Here is an 18,847-nt window from a genome sequence, read left to right on the forward strand (position 1 = left end):
TCGAAGGAAACGAGGCCGCGGACCGGCTGGCCAAAGAAGGAACGACACTGCCGGCGCGGATGGGTCAAATGGCAACACTAGCGGGCATCAAGCGGCTTGCAAGGGAAAAATTACAAAGCCAGCACAGGAGATGGTGGTATAAAGAGCGAAGGCCGCGGTACGCGGACTTGGGGCTTGAGGCAGCTCTGTCCAGCCCTCCTGAACTGGCCTTGCCGCGGGCTACGTTACATCACCTGCTGGCGGCACGATCGGGTCACGGGGACTTCGAGCAATATCACCGACGTTTCAACCACGACGACGCTCTAATGATGTGCTCTTGTGGAGAGGCGAAAGACGTGGACCACCTGGTCTACTGTCGACTAACGCTGGCGAGGAGGCAACGGTGGCCGACCCTCCACTCTCGCAGTATGCCCGAGCCCATAGGCCCTATGGGATCTCTCGAGGCCTACTTCAAGAGATTAATCACCGACCCACGAGGCTTCGAGGCCTTTCTCCGCGTGACGGACTTCTTCCAGAAGATCTGTCTGCGGTAGCAGCATCCACACCTACGTAGATGTGAGTGCGGACTACAAAGAACCTCCCGATTCCAAGGGACGATTTGGGAAAGAATGAAACTGGGGCACCAGCGGGAACCGGGGACAGACAGAACGCGTAGTGGCCACAAGGCATGATTTGGAGGACGATGTAAAGAGACGACGTACTGTAGAGTAGGTAGCCTTGGCTCACGGCCCTCCACGCCATATACCCTTCGGGAGGTCTGCGGTAAGGGCTCTAGCCCGGCCGCCACGGCGTTAAATACAACAACAACAACAACATATTCAATCAAGCTGACAAGTTGACAGCGTTATCGACAAGACTTGTTGAGCGGAAAGAATCTGGACGGACGATGAAACTCTGGCATCTAGTAACCATGAGAACGTTGTGTGACTTGGAATCTCCATACTCCCCAAGTTGTACGACAGTCTCGTCTTCTATGAAATGAATCATATTTGCCCATATCAATAGCACAGACAACTTGAAGTCTGTCCGTTAGGCTCCAATCTTTTGGCTTTGAACGGGAGCAAGCATGCATGTGCTGCCAGTCTCTGGGGTGTCGTGCTGGCCATCATGTCACACTATATCCGTGTGCACATGCCAAACAGATGAATTGGCATGACATCTCAGAGCCCCTGTCAAGCTATGTTCCCAATTATCCTCATGATTTTCAGCGGATTGGTGAGCGACTGCGTACCTTGTTTCGACAACGATGCTGCCCGCGATGGGTTCGCGCATTCACAGGCGTGAAATATCGACCAATAGCACATAAGCGATCAAAACAGCTGCATGGCATTGACTTTGGCTTGAGTAAGTAGTACTATGCCAAAAGCTCGTGTCAGACGTTTTACTATTCATGAGCTTAACTTTGTTTTGGAAAATCCATGGATGAGTAATGATAGCAGTCGAGATGCCAAGGGCAGTTTTCGTTGCTTGTCCTCACCGTCCTGCACGAGTCTTGGTCCGGGAAGAAACCCCTAAGAATTTCAAAGCTGAAATCCTGCACTTAATTTATTTGTTGTTGTGATTACAGTCGCTGGTGATGAGTTGGGGTTCTCGGAAGCATTTACGGCAAATGTCTGAGGGACTGGAGGATACAAGTACACGCGACTCCACGGAAGCCGGCCACTGAAGTCAACGCTGCACAAGCTACGACGGTTAAAGGATGGTCCAAACGTCCTGGATTTTCTTGCTTCTGACTTATGTTTGCGGCGTTCATGTCGTATCTGGGGGTCACTGATTGGAAGGTATGCTTAGTGTGAATCCGTTGACAAAGCTTTTGCTCTTCAAGCCGCACTTGCCAACCCAATTGTTCAGACGACAAGCGGTAACATAGGCGATTTTCAGGTCCAATAGGCGTCAATCTCGAACCTCAGCGGGATCAGGCTCGATTACTGTCTAAAGCTCCAGCAGTGCCGAACGCTTGGGCTCGCAGTACTGCGTAGTCATGCTCAAAAGAATTCTTGATGGTTCGGAAAGGTTCGTGAGCAGGATGATAACATAATACTGATTGGAGTGTGTGCACACACAATCATGCCTTCGCTGATCGGCTAAGCACCACACTCCCCTCTCTTATCCCTTGCCCCTTTGGGCCCCTTTGGGGAACTACCTACGCTACCTCGGACGTATTTAACCTCCATCCTAGAGTTCCACCCAACGTACAAAACTGCCTGTCTTTCAATTCCCTTACATATTTCCCGAGCTCTGTCCCACGCATCGAATACCCTCTTCTTTTCGTTCTAGATCTTCCTTTGCAGCTCTCGAAAGCAAAATCACCTTTATCCCTGTCATTGCAATGGTTCCTGCAACTATTGAATGATTTGGTACGTCTGGAACCTGGCGAATGTCATATTGAAGAAGTTGTGAGCTGACCTGTTCATGAAAAACTAGGGGCCACTACGTTCAGGTTGCGAGCTAATGGGCTCGTCTTGTTCCTGGATACATGGCTAGAAAGACCGTCTGTGTTGCCGAAATATCTTGACATTAACGACATTAGTCAAGCAGATTACATCTTTATATCTCTCGCTCATTTCGATCAGTATGCTACTTTGCCTCCTGCTGGATTATAGATTTGCTCGCTGACGCTAACATCTCTCGTGCCTAGTTTGCCTGGTGCAGATAAGATTGCAAAGAAAACAGGTGCCATAGTCTTCGCCAATGGAGAAGCAATAAATCTTCTCCGAAAAGCCGGTGTAAATGAGTCACAGCTCTTTCCCGTCGCCGGTGGAGAGCGTATTCCGTTGTTCGCCAAGGACGACCGCAAAGCCGCGGCGGCTGGCAAGATACCCATCGCTAGTGGCCCGCCTGGAATGCCACCTATGCCACACCATTCGCGCGCTGTCATGTCTGCCCACGTTTGGCCCTCTTTACATGCTCTTATGCCGGGCAGTGGACATCACGACATCCCCGAGGAAATTGATACCGGAACAGTGTACATGGGCGAAGCGACACCGTATGCTTGTACGCTTGATATCACAATGGGTATGAAGTATGGTCTTATGCGCATGAAAGAAATCATGCCGCCCGACCACATGGACAACGGAATGAAGTCCTTTGCAAACTACATCAGCGACAGAGAGAACAACGTTTTCTCCAACTACGACGGAGGTCAACTTGCCTACAACTTCCTCATTGGGCCAGGACAAACTGTGTTCTGGAATGGACATCTGGGCGGCTATGAGGGCATCCTTAAGAGCATTGAACCCACTCCGGACGTAGCGATCCTCACCATCGCCGGCCGAGCCAATCTAAACGGTCGACCATACGACGGCTCGGCTGCCCAGTTCGCAACGAACCAGATCCGCTGGCTTTCTCAGCCCAAGAAGGTGTTCTGGGCTCTCCATGACGAGGGGTAAGTTTCATCTCGAGGAACAGGGGGGGGGGGGGCGGTTGCTCATGTCACTAACACGATGGGCGGGCTGATAGCGCGATCAAACCGTACCGAGTAAACACCACTGCCGCCACTGCCATGGTTCACGCCCAGACCTCGTCAACGGTGGAAGAGCTCGATTTCGGTCTCGCAAAGCCACTTTTCTGATTCATCCAGGCAATGATCGGTGGACCTGATTTGCTGGAATTTGACCTGAATACATGACTTTTTGGCACTAGGCGAAGATATCCAAAATGGTGGGTTTCTGGTATTTCACGACGAACCCCAAGCACTCGAGTTTCATGTTACTTTGTGGGAAGCAACATAACGCAACCAGCGTATCGACGGACAACTGCGGGCACCGAACACCGAGCCACTCGGAGGCTGGCCCCGGACCCCCTCAAGAGCCCGTGTGGGGCCTGACATTGTACCCGGTAGTTGGGCTCTCGCGAAGCACTACCTATCGTATGAAGTTGAAGACATCAGATATTTCTATGATCCTCTCTATAGAATGACTCGCATCCGCACTGTCGGTATTGTTTGCCGAACTTTCGCGGTGCTCCGAGCACTTGCAGGGGATTGAATACAATTGCGCGTAAGGCGCACAGCAACCTACCCACCAGATAATTGAATGTGACCAGTGAGATCCAAGAAAAGAACATCGTCGTGGTCGTCCACCTTTCTTTCTCTAGTGTAGTCTTGGGAGCTGATGCTCAACTACTTTTCACCATGGCGACGTCCCTCAAGATCATCATCGCGGGAGGCGGTCTCGCCGGGGCACTACTCGCAGACGGCCTGATGAATCACGGCGTGGACAAAACCGTATACGAACGAGACGCAGAGGATACCAAGAGAGAGGGATATCAAATTCGATTGGGTGAGAGCGCCATGACAGGTTTCAACGCCTGTCTCAAGCCAGCTGAAATTGCGACTATTAAGTCTCACTTCAGTCAAATGTCCTCGACAGGCCTTACGGCGCCGGCCTTCTTGAACATGAGATTTCAGACTGTGCTTGACTTGGGCCAACTCCCGTCCTACAGTGCGTCTTCCGCCATTAATCGTGTTGTGCTCCGAGATGTTCTCGTTGCTCCCTTGCAATAGAGGGGCATCATCCGATTCGGCAAGGCATTTGAAGGGTACGAAGTTGTCAAAAGCGACAATGGGCAGGAACGTGTGAGAGTCCACTTCGCCGACGGCACTACGGATATTTGTGATGTTCTTATTGGCGCAGATGGCAGCGGATCAAGAGTAAGATTTAAGAGAACAGAGATAATCATCAAAGGAAGGAGTGCTGATGAAAGTGTCTACAGGTCAACAAGCAAGTCGGAGCTCGGAACATTGTACCAATTGACAGTCATGCCATGATCCTCAGCAAAGGCCCTTTGCCAGAAGACTGGACGGAGAAGTTGCCTCCACGTCTGACCAAAAGTCCACTAATTACTTTTGCTGGCGGTGTTTCTATGTTCTATGCGTGTACGTAGAGTCTGGAGTTGTACCACTGTGCGAAGAAAGGTACAACGAAGGCTGACGTATAGACACTCAGTATTTCTGCCCGCCGCGGACGAGACGACCCAAAAGGCCGAGAATGGCGCTAGATATAGCACGAAGGATGCGTATTACTACTGGGGTCTTATGATTCCCAAAGACAGAATGCCGACCGATGACTGGAACAAGGTGGAGGATCCCATGAAGCTTTGTCTTGGCGCGACCAAAGACTAGGCACCTAAATAGTGAGCCGGCAAGCACCTTCCCACATCACCAATCACTGGCGCTGCGCCTTGATAGCCGAACAATGTTGACAACAGGTTTCGACGACAAGAACATGGGCCATATTACTGTAGCACGCATGCGAGCAAGCAAGAGACTTTCGAAAACATGGCGGAAAGACGACAAACAAACAACCGGTGACGAGGGACATCCTCGAGTCTGGCTGATCGGGGATGCAATGCATGCAATGCAACCTAATAGGTTGGTTGATCAATCCGATATAGATATGTTGACCCGACGTACTGACATACAGTGTCATTCCAGGGGAATGGGAGGGAACCAAGCCTTCCATGATTGCGCCGACGCATTACCTCAATTACTCGCCCTCAAACAGAAGGCTGATTCGGGCATCGGGCCATCAACACGAGATATCAGTGTAGCGTGCAGTCAGTACGAGAGCAGAATGATCGATCGAGCTTTCCCATGGGTGAGCAAGAGCGGAGGAACCAGTGTCCCAGTAAGTGACTACATGTGAGTTTGTGTATAAGCCCCCAAGGTTCATTTACTGATTTTATTCCAAGATGGTCAACTTAGACGGGTATTCAGATCTTTGTTCTGAATGGTTGTATCATTCTTAGTGTCGGGATACGTCCTAATGACGCGAGTCTTGAGGTCTGGGGTAAGGCCTTGAGGTTAAGGGGCAGCGACATCAGACCGATGTTGGTTATGGAATGTGACATGTATGCTCAAAACTAAAGTGACAAGTCTTGAATGCTATGTTTGTCTTGCCATACTATGATTAACTGCCAATGATCTCCCCCTTCATGCATACAACATCACCCTTCTCGACAAGCAACTGATACTTGTTTCCACTTTCTGCTTCACAAGCAGCTGTTCGAAGAGTGTACTTGTCACCGGCGTACAATGGAGACATAGCTCGATAAGTAACCTGACGCGTCTCCTTGGCGCCCTTGCCGTAGACATCTCTCCAGTAGTCCAACATGTTGATTAGATTCAAAGGCCCATGGACCACAACCTCGGGGTGGCGCTCGATATCCTTCGTCCAAGGCTCGTTGTAGTGGATCATATGGCCGTTGAAGGTGAGAGCAGAAAACCTGAACAGGCCAACGGGCGACCATCGAAAGTGACGAACTGTGTTACCTTCTGCACTCTGCTGATCGTTGATGGTAGATGGCCCAAAAGCAGGTGGTCTATGACTTCGTATTGGTGCGGTTCTCGCAGCCAGCGACACATCAACTTCGGGTCGGAAGATCCACGATCTGCGCACCTCTGAGCTTCGCTGCCTCCACAACAGACTGGCTATGAGGTCGTTCATGACTTACCTTTGGTCTTTGACAACTAATCCATCATGACCCCAGAATTCCTTCTCGACATCCACCAAGACCATTTCATCCCCACTTCTACTTTTTTTCGGTGTCGCTCCGACAAGACTCGTCCTCTCTTCGACAGTCTCGCCAACCTTCAGCGAAGTCCCCTCCAAAAACTGCATCTTCCCGCCAGCCCACATCCGCCGCGTAAACGGCGCCGGTGCGTTGAAAGTCTTATCTGTGCCGTCCATGCCGAGCTCACTCTCGACGCCCGTCGGGGTGAAGTAAACGAGATGGTAGCCCGGAGGCAGGGGCGTGCCTTGAGCCGGTGCATCTGAAGAGACGTCAACACCGGGATGCAGCTCTTTTCGATTGAGGGTCAAGCTCAGGCGTTGTAGTTGATTAGAGTCGAGGAATTGCTTGCGGACAACATCTTTACCGGCAAATGTGTCCATGAGCTTGGAGGCTGCGTCTGTTGCACTCGTGGTGATAGATCGCCGTGAGCGAGCGGTGCAGTGACGGAAGGCCGGCGGTATTTGATGGACCAGGGATGCCATCGTGGACGGAAATTGGGACCCGAGGGATTATGGGCGTGTATGAAATACTCAGGGCTCGCAGGTTATTTGGGGGTTCTTGTTTGTTCGGTCAAGTGCAATCAACACATGCCTTTCATCAGAGACCCTTAGATCGAGGTGTTGGTTCGAGCCGGGAACTGGAGGAGCCTCGGGATATCAAGACCGACCCAATTGCTGACCAGAAGAACCCCAATCCCTCTAATTCGCCGCATGAGGAATGGTCTGAGCAGCGTCGATCTTAGGTCTGTGGGTAACCGAGCCGCTCGGCTATATGCTTTCGGCTTCTTGAGAATTCATTGAACAAAGCCGAGCAGCTACTGTGCTCGGCAGAAGAAGCCGAAGTGATGATTGAGTGAGAATCAGACTGTCCCTCCCCTCCACGGCGACACATGCCGGCCTAGTGAAGACTTTCCGCGTCGCCAGAGACCTAAAAAATCACAGAGAGGTAGCCGGGTTCTCGGCCACTTTCACAGGCAACGCTGGAGGAAATTCAGACCTTCTACCTGCATTGGCCCGTTGGCGTAAAGTTGGGGATCCAGGAATAGCCCGAGATCTTCGAGAGCATCTTCGCCTTCCCAATTCGTCCGCATAAGACTGAAGTATTGGTCCTCCATTGCCTCAGGCCTAGCTTGCTGAAGAGCGTCATGAAGTAGTGTCACCGGTGGGCTGGCTTCTGGGTTGTTGAACGGACCAAGACCCGTGATAGAACTGGGTAGTGTGTTCGTCGGTGCAGGTTCGGTGCTGTCGCCGTTGAGTCTCTTGGCAATTGATTCGTCAAGGTACTGCAGAAAGAGATCGAGCACATTATTGTTGATGCGCCAGTACTTCTGAATTTCTTTGAGGCCAAGAAGACACATCTCAGCTCTATGTTCGGCAAGTCGGCGACTGATGCCGTCCGCAGACTTGATGTCGATTGCATGTATGCAGAAAGCCGCAAACAGGCTAGTAAGTCTGGAAGATTCAGTGACCGTATTGGATTATACGTAGCAATTGGGTTCTCACAGGTGCATTTGGCCATATTGCAAGGTCTTCTGCGCGAGCATGTCTTCGGCAATGCGACTTATGCGACAGGCGGCGGCAAGAGCTGCGCTCTTGTCTTCCTGGTCTCTATTCCGCAGCCATCCGTTTCGATGCACAAGAATGCGTAGATGACTGAGATATACTCATATTAGCCAGCGCCACGTAAGAGGTAGTTATGTTCAGCACAGCGCTCAACAGACTGCGCTCAACTTACTTGTATGCAAGGTGGATTAAGCAGGTCAAGACCGAAGACTGCCCATCGTCAGGTCCTCTCCGCATCTCATCCGGTAGATTTTGCTTCCAATCCTCCAGCTGCTGCTTCAACTCATGAACTTCTGTCGGTGCTGGAGGACCTCGACCAGGCGCAAAGTGGGTATCCATGATTCTCCCGACTATAGATCGGTTAGCCTAGAGAACTACGGTTTGACATTCAGAAATGAGACTCACGAAGGCGAGCAATTTCAATCATCTTGATAGCATAATGGATGTGCTCTGACTTCGGTGCACCGAAACCAGTTGCTTGCTGTTCGTCAGCGTCATCCTCCAGATCAGCAGCAGTCAGTGGCTCTATGTCACAATCCTCATCGCGAATTCGACAAGGTAGCCCAAGTGACACAGCTGCTTGACGTTCGCGGACCTATTGCATGTCAGCCGCAAGCCAAGTAGGTACACGGGACATATTGAACACAGATGCATGATCATTTGAGACTTACGTAGATTGACCACCAGACTCTTCTTCTCATCCGAGCGAAATGGGGATCTTTCGTGATGAATCGAGTTCTGAACACATGTTAAGTTGAGTTCTTGAACAAAACAATAGCACTCATAATAACTTACGAGCGATGGAGACCATGTGTTTGGGCGAGGGTTAGAACGGCGCCGAGCCAATACCTCACGTCTCTCCAATCCGTCGGCCCACCTCTCCAGAAGCTGCATAGAAACAGCGATTGTATCAGAGTGAACTCATCTTTCTCCCAATTGGCATGAAACAAAACTCGCGCGCGAGAGTATGTCAGAACCTTAGCCTCGGACCGGTCTTTGAAGCCCATGCCAAGAATTGTTGCCTCGTCGCAATACGTCGAACCGATGAAAAGCATCGCTTGCAATAAGAGCGGCGAGATATCCATTGTCACGAGCCGCCTCGCGATATCTGCGCGGTCAAGAATGGGAAAGCAAGGGTGAAACCAAGCGAAGTAAGCATGCAAAGCTGGTAGACAGCTCTGCATGTCAGGGAAGGTGAGCGCTCCCTCATCCCGAAGGTATCGCTCCGTCGCAGAGCTCATAGTAATACTCACACTGGCAGGCGAAGTAGCCAGGTCATGAGATTGCGGCGTCTGTGGCACTGGAAATGTAAGACGACCCTTCAATACCCCATCCCTTGTCGCAGCCTCATTTCCGGGTCCCGATGCTCCAGGAACCAGCGTGATGAAGTTTGACTCTCCGAAGAACCGGCTGCCGCCCGTAGTCCCTGAGGAGGAATGACACGAAGCAGGCGTCTCAGCGTGAAAAGGAGTCTGTGATACCCCAGAAGAGCCGCCGAGTCCATGCGATGGAGACACGGTACTCATGGAAGCGAGCGTCGCGGCGACATCAGCGGTGAGCGCGGACGACGCGACGGGGGCAGCGGGCTCCGGGGTCGCCGATGCGGCCTCTTCCGTCTGCTTCTGCCTTTTGGATTTCCGTAGATACCTGAGCCGACGAGATTAGTACTTGCCGACTAGAAGTCATGGGTGTGGGGAAAATCGGGAGACTCACCGGCCTCTTCGCGACGGAATGACTTCACAAGTCGCCTGTGCTGTCTCGCAATTCGAACATGGGTGGCGCTCGGTGACATTGCAGCGGATTCGTCGCGAGTTGCACTCCCTACACGCGTGCTTCGCGCGTGGTTTCTTCAGGCCCTCCATCGGTATTGTAGGCACAGATACTTAACATGCCGCAGCAAGGACAATTAGCTGAACATGAGAAGTCTTTCAGGGCGTAATTCGAACATCAGGAATCAAGGCGCGGATTGGTGGTGCTCTGGGCCTGTAACGGGATGAACATGGATAATATCTTTGCGCAACCAGCTTCTCGGTACAGTGCCGGTTACAAAGCACTGTCCTCCTCATTAGTCACGCTTTGATGTTTCGGCTTCTCGTTCCGTGGACTTCTTCACCGAGCTTCACCGAGCAGACTTTCATCGCCTCATCCTCACTTGCTGATCAAGCCCACCGACAAGCGTAGTCTCACCGCTGAAAGGAGATTGCAACGGTAATTGTGGTAGTTTATATAGCCTTTGGGCACTACTTACGCAAGACCAAGCGCGAAACTTGCAAAAGACTTCCTTGGTAGAACTAGGTAACTCAAACTTGTGATCAGAGAGACGCCATGCAAGCAGTGCATGATCTCCTCGGGCCGTGGGTGAAGATTACAATTTACGGCACTCTGCTCTAATAGCTGCGAGGGAGTTGCAATACCTTCTCGCTAATGTAAGAGAGGATCATCTCGCGAGATACAGGCGCGATTCTTGGCACGAAGATTTCGCGCAGGTACCTCTCCACATCGTACTCTGCCGCATAGCCCATGCCTCCGTGTGTAAGCACCGCACGTTCGCATGCCGTAAATGCTGCTTCCGCGGCTACGTACTTTGCACTATTCGCCGCAACTCCAACCTGATCTTGACGAATCGACGAGTCCTCCTTGCTGGCATCATACAGCTTTGCGGCGTGGTAAGTAGCCAGCTTCGCTGCTTCTAACTTCATGTATGCGTCCGCCAATGGATGGGCAATGGCTTGGTTCTGGCCGATTGGTCTCTTGAATACAACGCGATCCCGCGCGTACTCTGAGGCCTTTGCTAGCGCTGCGTAGCCCAGACCCAGAGCCTCGCCGGCGAGAAGACATCGTTCGGCGTTCATTCCGTGAAGGATGATTTTGAAGCCCTGGCCCTCTTGGCCTATGAGTGAGCTCGCAGGGATGTGGTAGTTGTCGAAGAACACTTCGTTGGCGTCGACGGCTCGGCCGCCCATTTTCTTGATCTTGCGCATGTCTAGGCCGGGTTGTGACTTGTCAATGTCGATGCAGAAGAGCGATAGGCCCTCGCTTGGTTTCTTGCAGTCCTCGTACGCCTTCGTTCGCGCGAGAAGAATCATCTTAGATGCTACTTGTGCGCATGTAATCCAGATCTTCTGACCAGTGACAACATACGATCCATCAGTCTGTTTCTTTGCTGTCGTCGCGAGGCGCAGAGTATCGAGGCCAGAATTCGGTTCTGTGACACCAAAACATGTACGCCACTCCCCAGAGATGATCTTGGGAATGGTGCTCTCTAGCTGCTCCTGAGTTCCGAACTTGGCCAGCGGTTGTGTCGCGTAGACGTTGGCGTGAATAGACTGCGCTCCAGCCATGCCGGCGCCTGATTCAGTGATGGTCTGCATCATCATCGTCGCTTCGGAGATGCCCAAGCCGGAGCCGCCTAGTGACTCTGGCAGAGCGATACCAAGCCACCCATCCTTTGCGAGAGCAGCGTGGAACTCTTTCGGATCCTGCTCGTTCTGATCGTGTTCTTGCCAGTAGGTGTTGGGAAACTCCGCGCAGACTTGGCTGACCGCTTCTCGAACAGTCAATTGATTTTCGGTGAATCCGGTTGTTTCCATGATCCTCCACAATGATGATGTCGAAAATCCTGCCCATCCTTGTTTCGAGGTCATCGTTGCCCGACGAAGGCACCCAACGGTCTTGGTGGCTGGCCGCACGATGCGCCATTGGTTCCGTAGCAAAGCGGCCGACATGATGTTGATACGTTGATGGGTGTAGATTGAGAGCGCTGAACTCTCTGTGGACAACACGAGTACATTAGGTCTGCGCTTAAGCCATCAATATCCTCTCGTATCTTCTCGTCAAGGCCTTTTCACAGATCTCGAAACATGAAGGTAACTCAAGGGCAGGTTATCTCCGGCAAATAGACCTGAAGCCCGCCCGGCTACTGTCTTCCAGGTTAGCCAGCAAATGACGACACTAAGGGGAGCGATCGGCGCTTGGGCTGGGGGATGCATAAAGCCGACTTGAATCGGAGAAGCCGATGCTGCATTTACAAGCGCTATGCTTACACTACCCCACCACGTACTCGCACGTCCTTCAGATCTGAAGCCGAGGCCAGGATGAAGTGAGTGATGAACGTGCCTGTGCCGACGTATGGAAGTGCTAAAAGCCGTTGAGCTGCATAACACATTACGATTCAATCTTCGAGATTGAAGCCAAGATCCTATTACCAGCAATCTCGCTAGTCTATCAGAACCTCTACTCGCCGAATCTCAAATTCCTCCCGTGCTCCCTCGTCCACCATGTCGACAACCCGGGCTACTTTCTCGGTAGTAGCCTCCAGATTCGCGAACAGCACTGCCTCATCTACAATATTCACAACACCAAGGCATACTAGCTCAAGATATATCAATAACGTCGCTTCATCGACGTCCTTCCCACGCATTAGACTACAGCATCGTACTATAGCAACTTCCTCAACTTCTAAACCGAAGAGAGACCCACTGCCATTGGGGGGGATTACCGTCGTCAGCCTTGAACATGCTATCGCCGCGCCATTCTGCACCCGTCAGCTGGCGGACATGGGTGCTCGAGTCATCAAAATCGAGCGGCCTGGAGTTGGCGATTTCGCCAGGGCCTACGACACTCGCGTCAATGGAATGGCCTCGCACTTTGTCTGGGCAAATCGCTCAAAAGAGAGTCTAGCCTTAGACCTCAAGAAACCCAAAGACTTTGAGGTACTGAAGAGACTTCTTGCCAAGTCAGACGTCTTGGTCCAGAACTTGGCACCTGGCGCCACAGAAAGGCTAGGCCTCGGATACCACACCCTGAAAGATACCCATCCATCTCTGATCGTCTGTGATATCTCAGGATACGGATCAGATGGGCCCTATAGAGACAAGAAAGCGTACGACCTCCTCGTGCAAAGCGAAGCAGGCTTTCTCTCCGTCACGGGGAACGGTCCGGACCCAGCGAAAGCAGGAATCTCGATTGCTGACATCTCTGCCGGCATGTATGCCTATTCCAACATCCTCGCCGCAGTAATCAAGCGCGGCAAAACGGGCAAAGGCTCCCGGATAGATATCTCAATGCTCGAAAGCATGGTCGAGTGGATGAACTTCCCGCTCTACTATACTTACAATGGAGCTCCCAGTCTCGCTCGGTCTGGAGCGGCTCATGCTTCCATATACCCCTACGGGCCCTTCGAGACAGGAGGCGGCGGCTCTGTCATGCTCGGTGTGCAGAATGAGAGAGAATGGGCAAACCTTTGCAAAATCGCTCTGGGCGATGAAACGTTGACCAAAGACCCGCGATTCGTGAGCAACACGCTTCGCGTAAAAAACCGAGATGAATTGAAGGAAATCATCTCCAAACAGTTTGCAAAGCTCTCGGCTGAAGAGGTCCTCCAAAAGCTGGATTCCGCATCTATTGCTAACGCGAATGTCAATGACATGCAGGGTGTATGGGAACACCCACAGCTGCGAGCTAGAGGTAGGTGGACTGATGTTGAGACACCAAGCGGCAGAATTCCTGCTCTCATCCCACCTGGCTTTGCTTCGGTGGCAGCGTCAAGAATGGATAGAGTGCCTGAGCTGGGCGAGCATAACAACGCCATTTTTAAAGAGCTCGGAGTTAAGTCCTGATTGGCCTGAAGAATTGCTCCAAATACATGTATCATTAACTTTACCTTCATACCTACACGGGCACGTAATAATATCTCAATGTTTAATTTGACCAAACACTATTACTAAGTATTACTGATTATCATTTCTTGCAAACATCATAGCTTGAGCTCCAAAACCATTTCTTGGCACATTGGAATACCGAGACCCTTTAATTTGCCTATCTGATACCTACTTCCGGTGCCATCTTGACGGGTTTCCCATTGCGGACATCCGACTCGGATGATGAATTGCCGTCTAGAACACTGCGAAATGCCGGGCAAGGCTTCCCGACCCGATGAGCACGCTACAGGACCTATAGCGTTCCTCTTAATTCCATCGCGCAGAAGTCACATCGGTCTCTCACCCTTTCGAGATGGCTACTTGAATGTTTGCCCTGGTCTTCCCCGCACATCAACCCCATTGGGTGATGACGAGACGAAGTATCCGTCCATCGGATGAGCTTTGTGGGGGTGATCTAGCGTCTCTGGTCGCCATCGAATGTGTGAATGAGAAACAACTTGCGGTCTTTAGAGACATAAAAATCCCAGTGAACTTTGGAAACGTTGCTTCTGCGATCGGGTCATCCGTTAATCAACTTCGTCTGAGTAGCTAAATCAACTCTCCTGTCAGCACCTTGAACACCGTCTTTGACCTGACAATACTTAGCAGCCTCACCTTTATCTCAATTTTGCACTGAAAGCGCATGATGTTTTCGAAGTCTAAAGAAGGCGAGGGGCCAGGTGTCCATGACCCGGAGAAGCATGTTGCATTCGAGGATGGCAAGCCCGAAGATAGCCACGTGGAGAACATTCGTCAATCCCAAATCCACTATGATCTAGATCCTGCCTTGAGTAAACGCCTAGACCGCAAGTTCGATTTCCACATTATCCCTTGGCTTTTCGGAATTTGGTATGATACCGTATTGGACTTGATCTCAATGTGCTGGTGTAAGAAACTAATTGGTTCCATCTAGGCTTTTCGCATTCATCGACAGGAGCAATATTGGGAACGCCAAGATTGACGGCCTCTTGGAAGACCTCGAAATGGTTACCGGCACGAAGTTCAACGTTGCACTGTTGGTTTTCTATATCCCTTACATTCTAGTTGATGTTCCAAGTAATTGGATCGTGAAAACGATCCGAGCCGGCGTCTATCTACCAACTCTCATCACCTGCTGGGGCATCGTAAGCACGTTTCTGGGTTTCACGAAATCCTTCGCCGGCCTTGTGGTCTGTCGACTGCTTCTTGGACTCTTTGAGGGCGGTCTACTTGGAGGTATCGTTGTGTATCTGGCCATGTTCTACCGTCGACATCAAATGCTGTATCGCATCGGCTTGTTCTATTGTGCAGCCCCCTTATCCGGCGCTTTTGGAGGTTTGCTAGCCACGGGATTGGCAACGATACGGCGCGGCGGCTACAACAGGTGGCCTTGGATTTTCTTTGGTACGTGTAGTTCAGAAACATCACTTACATACGGATCAGCAGATGTCTAACTTTCGATAGTTGAGGGTGCAATTACAACAGTCTTCGGCATGATCTGCTTCTTCTTCATGCCAAGCACTCCAGCTGATGCGAACTTCCTCACAACGGATGAACGTACACAGGCAATGAGGAGATTGAGAGAAGACTCACATGGGGCTACGAATGTCGAAGATGTCAACGATGAGCACTTTAGCTGGCACTGGGTGAAGATGGCGGTGCTCGCGCCGCAGACATATTTCTGCACTTTAGCATGGATATTTCTTCTCATCCCACTTTACGTACGTTTGAGTGTTGCCCTAAAGTTATTGTGTCTTCAGACGTATTGCACTGACTGACTCCTCTTATCCAAAGAACAGAGCTTCTCACTATTTCTGCCGTCGATCATCCAGGGCCTCGGATATCGCGACACCACTCAGATCCAGCTTCTCACCGTCCCACCCAACATCGCCGCTTTTCTTGTCGTCCTCGCCACGTCTGCGCTTTCTGACAAGATCAAGGCACGAGGTCCGATTATGGCTATTGGGAGTATGGTAGCTCTGTGCGGATATACTATGATTCTTGCCTCGAAATCAAGCAATGTTCGCTATGGGGGTACGTTCCTCATTGCGACAGGAGTTTTCCCTGGAAGTGCGATGATCATGGTAAGTTACCAAGAAGCTTCAAGCTTCAGTTAACACAGCCGGGAAGACTGCTGACCAGACCAGGGATGGCTATCCAACAATTTGGCACCTCACTACGTCCGCGCCACTGGGGTTGGATTATTGATAGGCTTGGCAAATACGTCTGCTTTTCCAGCTACATTCATCTATTTGCAGAAGGATGCGTAAGTCATTAGCAACGGAGACGTCACCGCATGAAAACGAACTGACGTATGTCATAGTCCGGATTATGTTCTGGGTCACTCAGTCTGCATAGGTTCCTTAGTCCTCTGCTGCGTTACGGTCTCTCTACAGATGCTCTATTGTCGATGGGAAAATTCGAAGCGCGAGCGAGGAGATCGAGACGAACGACTGCGAGGGAACAAGGTTCACCTGCTTGGACATCGACACCCTGCTTATCGGTATACCCTGTGAGAAGAAATTGCTAGTGTAGATCTCGGTCACGATGGGTGTCCGAAGTATCGTACAACTGTTTACTGCCATCGTATGGAAGGACCGGGAATATTCGAGACCCAAACTCCAGGTCACTCCATAGACACGGACTTTCGTCTTACTCGCTTGTGTTGATTGCAGATTTTCGCGCGTCTCCGTGCAAATTCAATTAGGTCGGTTATAAAAATAACATCAGCGTTTAACAAGTGACTGTCGGTAAAGACATGAATTGTTTCCTTCTAATCGACTACTCCCGCGCAAGCAACCCAGCCACTATTTGCGGGAAGCTTTCCATGATAGATCCCTTCTCTGCTTTCCACCCAAGCTTCGCCATTCTAGACGCCTCAATACGCATGTTGATGCCGTACATGATGGCAATATGCATAGCCCAAGTGTCGGGCGGCGGCGGCGGAGCATCAGGGTCGTAGTCGCTGCCGGCAATGCTGGCCCTCGCTGCCTCAGCCACGCTGACTGACTTGATCTCAGTGCTCTCAATGATCTCCTGATCCTTAAGAACAGGGGAAAGACTCTTCATGAACTCTCCGAACGAGATATCCTCGCCCGTGCCAAAGTAGTAAGCCTCTGGTCCCCAGATAGGGAAGGGTTCAGACTCAGAGGCGCCGTCAAGAGCCTTTCCGACGAGTATCAAATACATTTTTGCGAGATCCGAGACGTGAATCCAGGCGTGGGAATTTTCTCCCTCGGCGATCTGCCAGCCCGACTTGAAAGCACGGGCAGTAAGCAGGAGGGCGGGCGTCGTGATCGGGGTCGGGTGCTCAATGGAGGGACTCAAGCCACCAACGAACCCAGGCGATACGATGGCCACATTAACTTGTGTAGCTGCATCACGCACGATCTGATCGGTGACCGCATGCGTGTGAGCTTCGCCCTTGAAAGCGCAAATGTCCCCAATGTCGGCGATATCGTCCCATCGTCGAGCGTCCTTGGAGCCAGCGGGCTCGTCCCAGATGAGAGAAGCTCCGGAAGTGTGAATGTAGTAAGGCTTGGTGCCACTGAATGCCCCACGCGCTTTCAGGCCGGTGAGAATTGCATTGATTCCCTCGTCGTGGGTGATATCCGGTGCCGTGTTGATGACGATGTCGGCTACCTGACTGCACTTTTCCAGAATCTCAAAGTCACCAGCGCCACCAATGACAGTCTCAATCTGTGGGTAGACCTTGGTTAGACGTGCGGCCTTGGCCTCGTCTCGGACCAAGACTTTCACTCTTGCGTTCGTATGCTTGTGGACAAGCTGGTCCAACACAGCACCGCCAATATGGCCAGTACTACCGACACTGCAGATACCAATTGAGCCACACTGATCACTATGAAAACTACCTGTAGTTAGGATGGGGGTCACTCACAAAAAGATATTGGCCATGTTGGTAGTTACTAACAACGTCTTGACCTATGGAGTTGGAAACAGTGTTGAGGTTCATGTCAAAACACCACGAGATTTTATTCCCACGGAGCAACAGGTAGCCCCTCATTGATAATGATAATCTTTCTACTATTGCGTATCATGAGACTCCACTAGTGGACATGGTGTGGAGCGACATGCATCGACAGGTCACAAAATATTGAACTGGTGGTCACATTCGGTTGTCTCTGCCACGTTGACGTGAAGAGTACCGAAAATGGAATGCTCCTGTCTTGGCTGGTAACTTAAAGAATCTGCATTGATTACTTTTCTTGTCGATCTTCGGCTCTTTTGACGTTGGATGGTCATGGTATTTCTTTCAACCTTCGACTCTGACCAGGTCCTGTAAGGTCCATGTCAACTACTACAGATGCTACGTTGCAATCGCCGAATCCTGACAAGAAGCAGTGATAGCGTACGACGTCATTGCCCTTAAGAGTCTCCGGCCAAATCGTGCTGTTCCTCTGGGTTCTAGAGATCATTGCCTTCACTCGACATTGATGACTGGACAGTCTTTCACTTGAAGGCTTGATGAAGGATCCGGGAATATGGACAGCCTGGCCCCCAAATGATTGTCGAGGGTCATATGCATCCATCTTTCTCCACCTAAACACCAATCATCTCTAGATTAAGGTCGACATGGGTCTCATTTGATACAGGCCGTTCAAACACTAGTAGGAAGAGGGGGAAAAGGTGGATTCAACCCGTGCAGCCATGTTGAAGAACATGGGTTGTATCCATTCAGAGCCTGTCTTCACAGAAAGTAGCCCATTGACGCAGCTCGCCTATGACATCAAGTTCCGTGTCTAAAAAGTCGGGACCGACCATCGTTCCGGGCTGTTCAAGCTCACGGATGACTCGGATGATTCGATCAATTAATTAGCAAGGGCTGAAATCGCTATTCGCGCCCGCTGCATCCATATGCTGGGAGGTTGCCCATACACATAGCGCATCGCAGGACTTCGCATTCTCAAAATAGTTATGAGTACTATGTAGGGCTGACACCCCTCCCTCAATGAACTAATTTGGGCGGATTGAGATACTCATTACAAGTATTTTAGTATCTGTACAGAGTACCTTAGGAGCGAAGATACTCAAGGAAATTGGAGAGCGCATCAAGCCATGAAGGCAGGCACACCT

At 51.1% G+C, this 18,847-nt stretch overlaps 8 protein-coding genes across 8 annotated transcripts; 4 read left to right on the top strand and 4 right to left on the bottom strand.

Annotated features, from left to right (window-relative positions):
- Nucleotides 1-2,349: 2,349 nt before the first annotated feature.
- BDP55DRAFT_634256 (uncharacterized protein) lies at nt 2,350-3,571 on the top strand (the record flags this gene model as incomplete). Its single annotated transcript, XM_060572645.1, has 4 exons — nt 2,350-2,357; nt 2,441-2,572; nt 2,639-3,385; nt 3,460-3,571. 4 exons carry the CDS (start codon nt 2,350-2,352, stop codon nt 3,569-3,571), a joined length of 999 nt encoding a protein of 332 aa, XP_060427319.1.
- Nucleotides 3,572-3,728: 157 nt separating this feature from the next.
- On the top strand, nt 3,729-5,645 carry BDP55DRAFT_749159 (uncharacterized protein; the record flags this gene model as incomplete). The annotated part of the gene is made up of 6 exons (XM_060580603.1): nt 3,729-4,486; nt 4,529-4,651; nt 4,714-4,876; nt 4,947-5,099; nt 5,209-5,371; nt 5,435-5,645. Exons 1-6 carry the CDS (start codon nt 4,133-4,135, stop codon nt 5,643-5,645), a joined length of 1,167 nt encoding a protein of 388 aa, XP_060427320.1. The 5' UTR covers nt 3,729-4,132.
- Nucleotides 5,646-5,909: 264 nt separating this feature from the next.
- Nucleotides 5,910-6,995, bottom strand: BDP55DRAFT_556695 (uncharacterized protein; the record flags this gene model as incomplete). The annotated part of the gene is made up of 2 exons (XM_060569616.1): nt 5,910-6,390; nt 6,454-6,995. The coding sequence occupies 2 exons, from the start codon at nt 6,993-6,995 to the stop codon at nt 5,910-5,912; spliced, it is 1,023 nt and encodes a 340-aa protein (XP_060427321.1).
- A 242-nt stretch (nt 6,996-7,237) lies between these two features.
- Nucleotides 7,238-10,066, bottom strand: BDP55DRAFT_229490 (fungal-specific transcription factor domain-containing protein). The gene is made up of 7 exons (XM_060566137.1): nt 9,789-10,066; nt 8,871-9,722; nt 8,747-8,813; nt 8,481-8,670; nt 8,248-8,425; nt 8,016-8,165; nt 7,238-7,964 (listed from the first exon to the last, which is right to left on the bottom strand). The coding sequence occupies exons 1-7, from the start codon at nt 9,935-9,937 to the stop codon at nt 7,481-7,483; spliced, it is 2,070 nt and encodes a 689-aa protein (XP_060427322.1). The 5' UTR covers nt 9,938-10,066; the 3' UTR covers nt 7,238-7,480.
- A 225-nt stretch (nt 10,067-10,291) lies between these two features.
- BDP55DRAFT_670840 (acyl-CoA dehydrogenase domain-containing protein) lies at nt 10,292-12,005 on the bottom strand. Its single transcript, XM_060575414.1, has one exon. It carries the CDS (start codon nt 11,798-11,800, stop codon nt 10,463-10,465), a length of 1,338 nt encoding a protein of 445 aa, XP_060427323.1. The 5' UTR covers nt 11,801-12,005; the 3' UTR covers nt 10,292-10,462.
- A 125-nt stretch (nt 12,006-12,130) lies between these two features.
- Nucleotides 12,131-13,749, top strand: BDP55DRAFT_670841 (CoA-transferase family III). The gene has a single exon (XM_060575415.1). The coding sequence runs from the start codon at nt 12,353-12,355 to the stop codon at nt 13,691-13,693; it is 1,341 nt and encodes a 446-aa protein (XP_060427324.1). The 5' UTR covers nt 12,131-12,352; the 3' UTR covers nt 13,694-13,749.
- A 476-nt stretch (nt 13,750-14,225) lies between these two features.
- Nucleotides 14,226-16,269, top strand: BDP55DRAFT_770353 (major facilitator superfamily domain-containing protein; the record flags this gene model as incomplete). The annotated part of the gene is made up of 6 exons (XM_060581083.1): nt 14,226-14,623; nt 14,688-15,157; nt 15,218-15,474; nt 15,553-15,837; nt 15,901-16,019; nt 16,077-16,269. The coding sequence occupies exons 1-6, from the start codon at nt 14,418-14,420 to the stop codon at nt 16,267-16,269; spliced, it is 1,530 nt and encodes a 509-aa protein (XP_060427325.1). The 5' UTR covers nt 14,226-14,417.
- A 265-nt stretch (nt 16,270-16,534) lies between these two features.
- BDP55DRAFT_614538 (uncharacterized protein) lies at nt 16,535-17,690 on the bottom strand (the record flags this gene model as incomplete). The annotated part of the gene is made up of 3 exons (XM_060571243.1): nt 17,652-17,690; nt 17,444-17,582; nt 16,535-17,395 (listed from the first exon to the last, which is right to left on the bottom strand). Exons 1-3 carry the CDS (start codon nt 17,666-17,668, stop codon nt 16,535-16,537), a joined length of 1,017 nt encoding a protein of 338 aa, XP_060427326.1. The 5' UTR covers nt 17,669-17,690.
- Between the last annotated feature and the right edge of the window lie 1,157 nt (nt 17,691-18,847).

This window comes from Colletotrichum godetiae (assembly GCF_030913485.1).
Source record: "Colletotrichum godetiae strain CBS 193.32 chromosome Unknown BDP55scaffold_32, whole genome shotgun sequence".
NCBI lineage: Eukaryota > Fungi > Ascomycota > Sordariomycetes > Glomerellales > Glomerellaceae > Colletotrichum > Colletotrichum godetiae.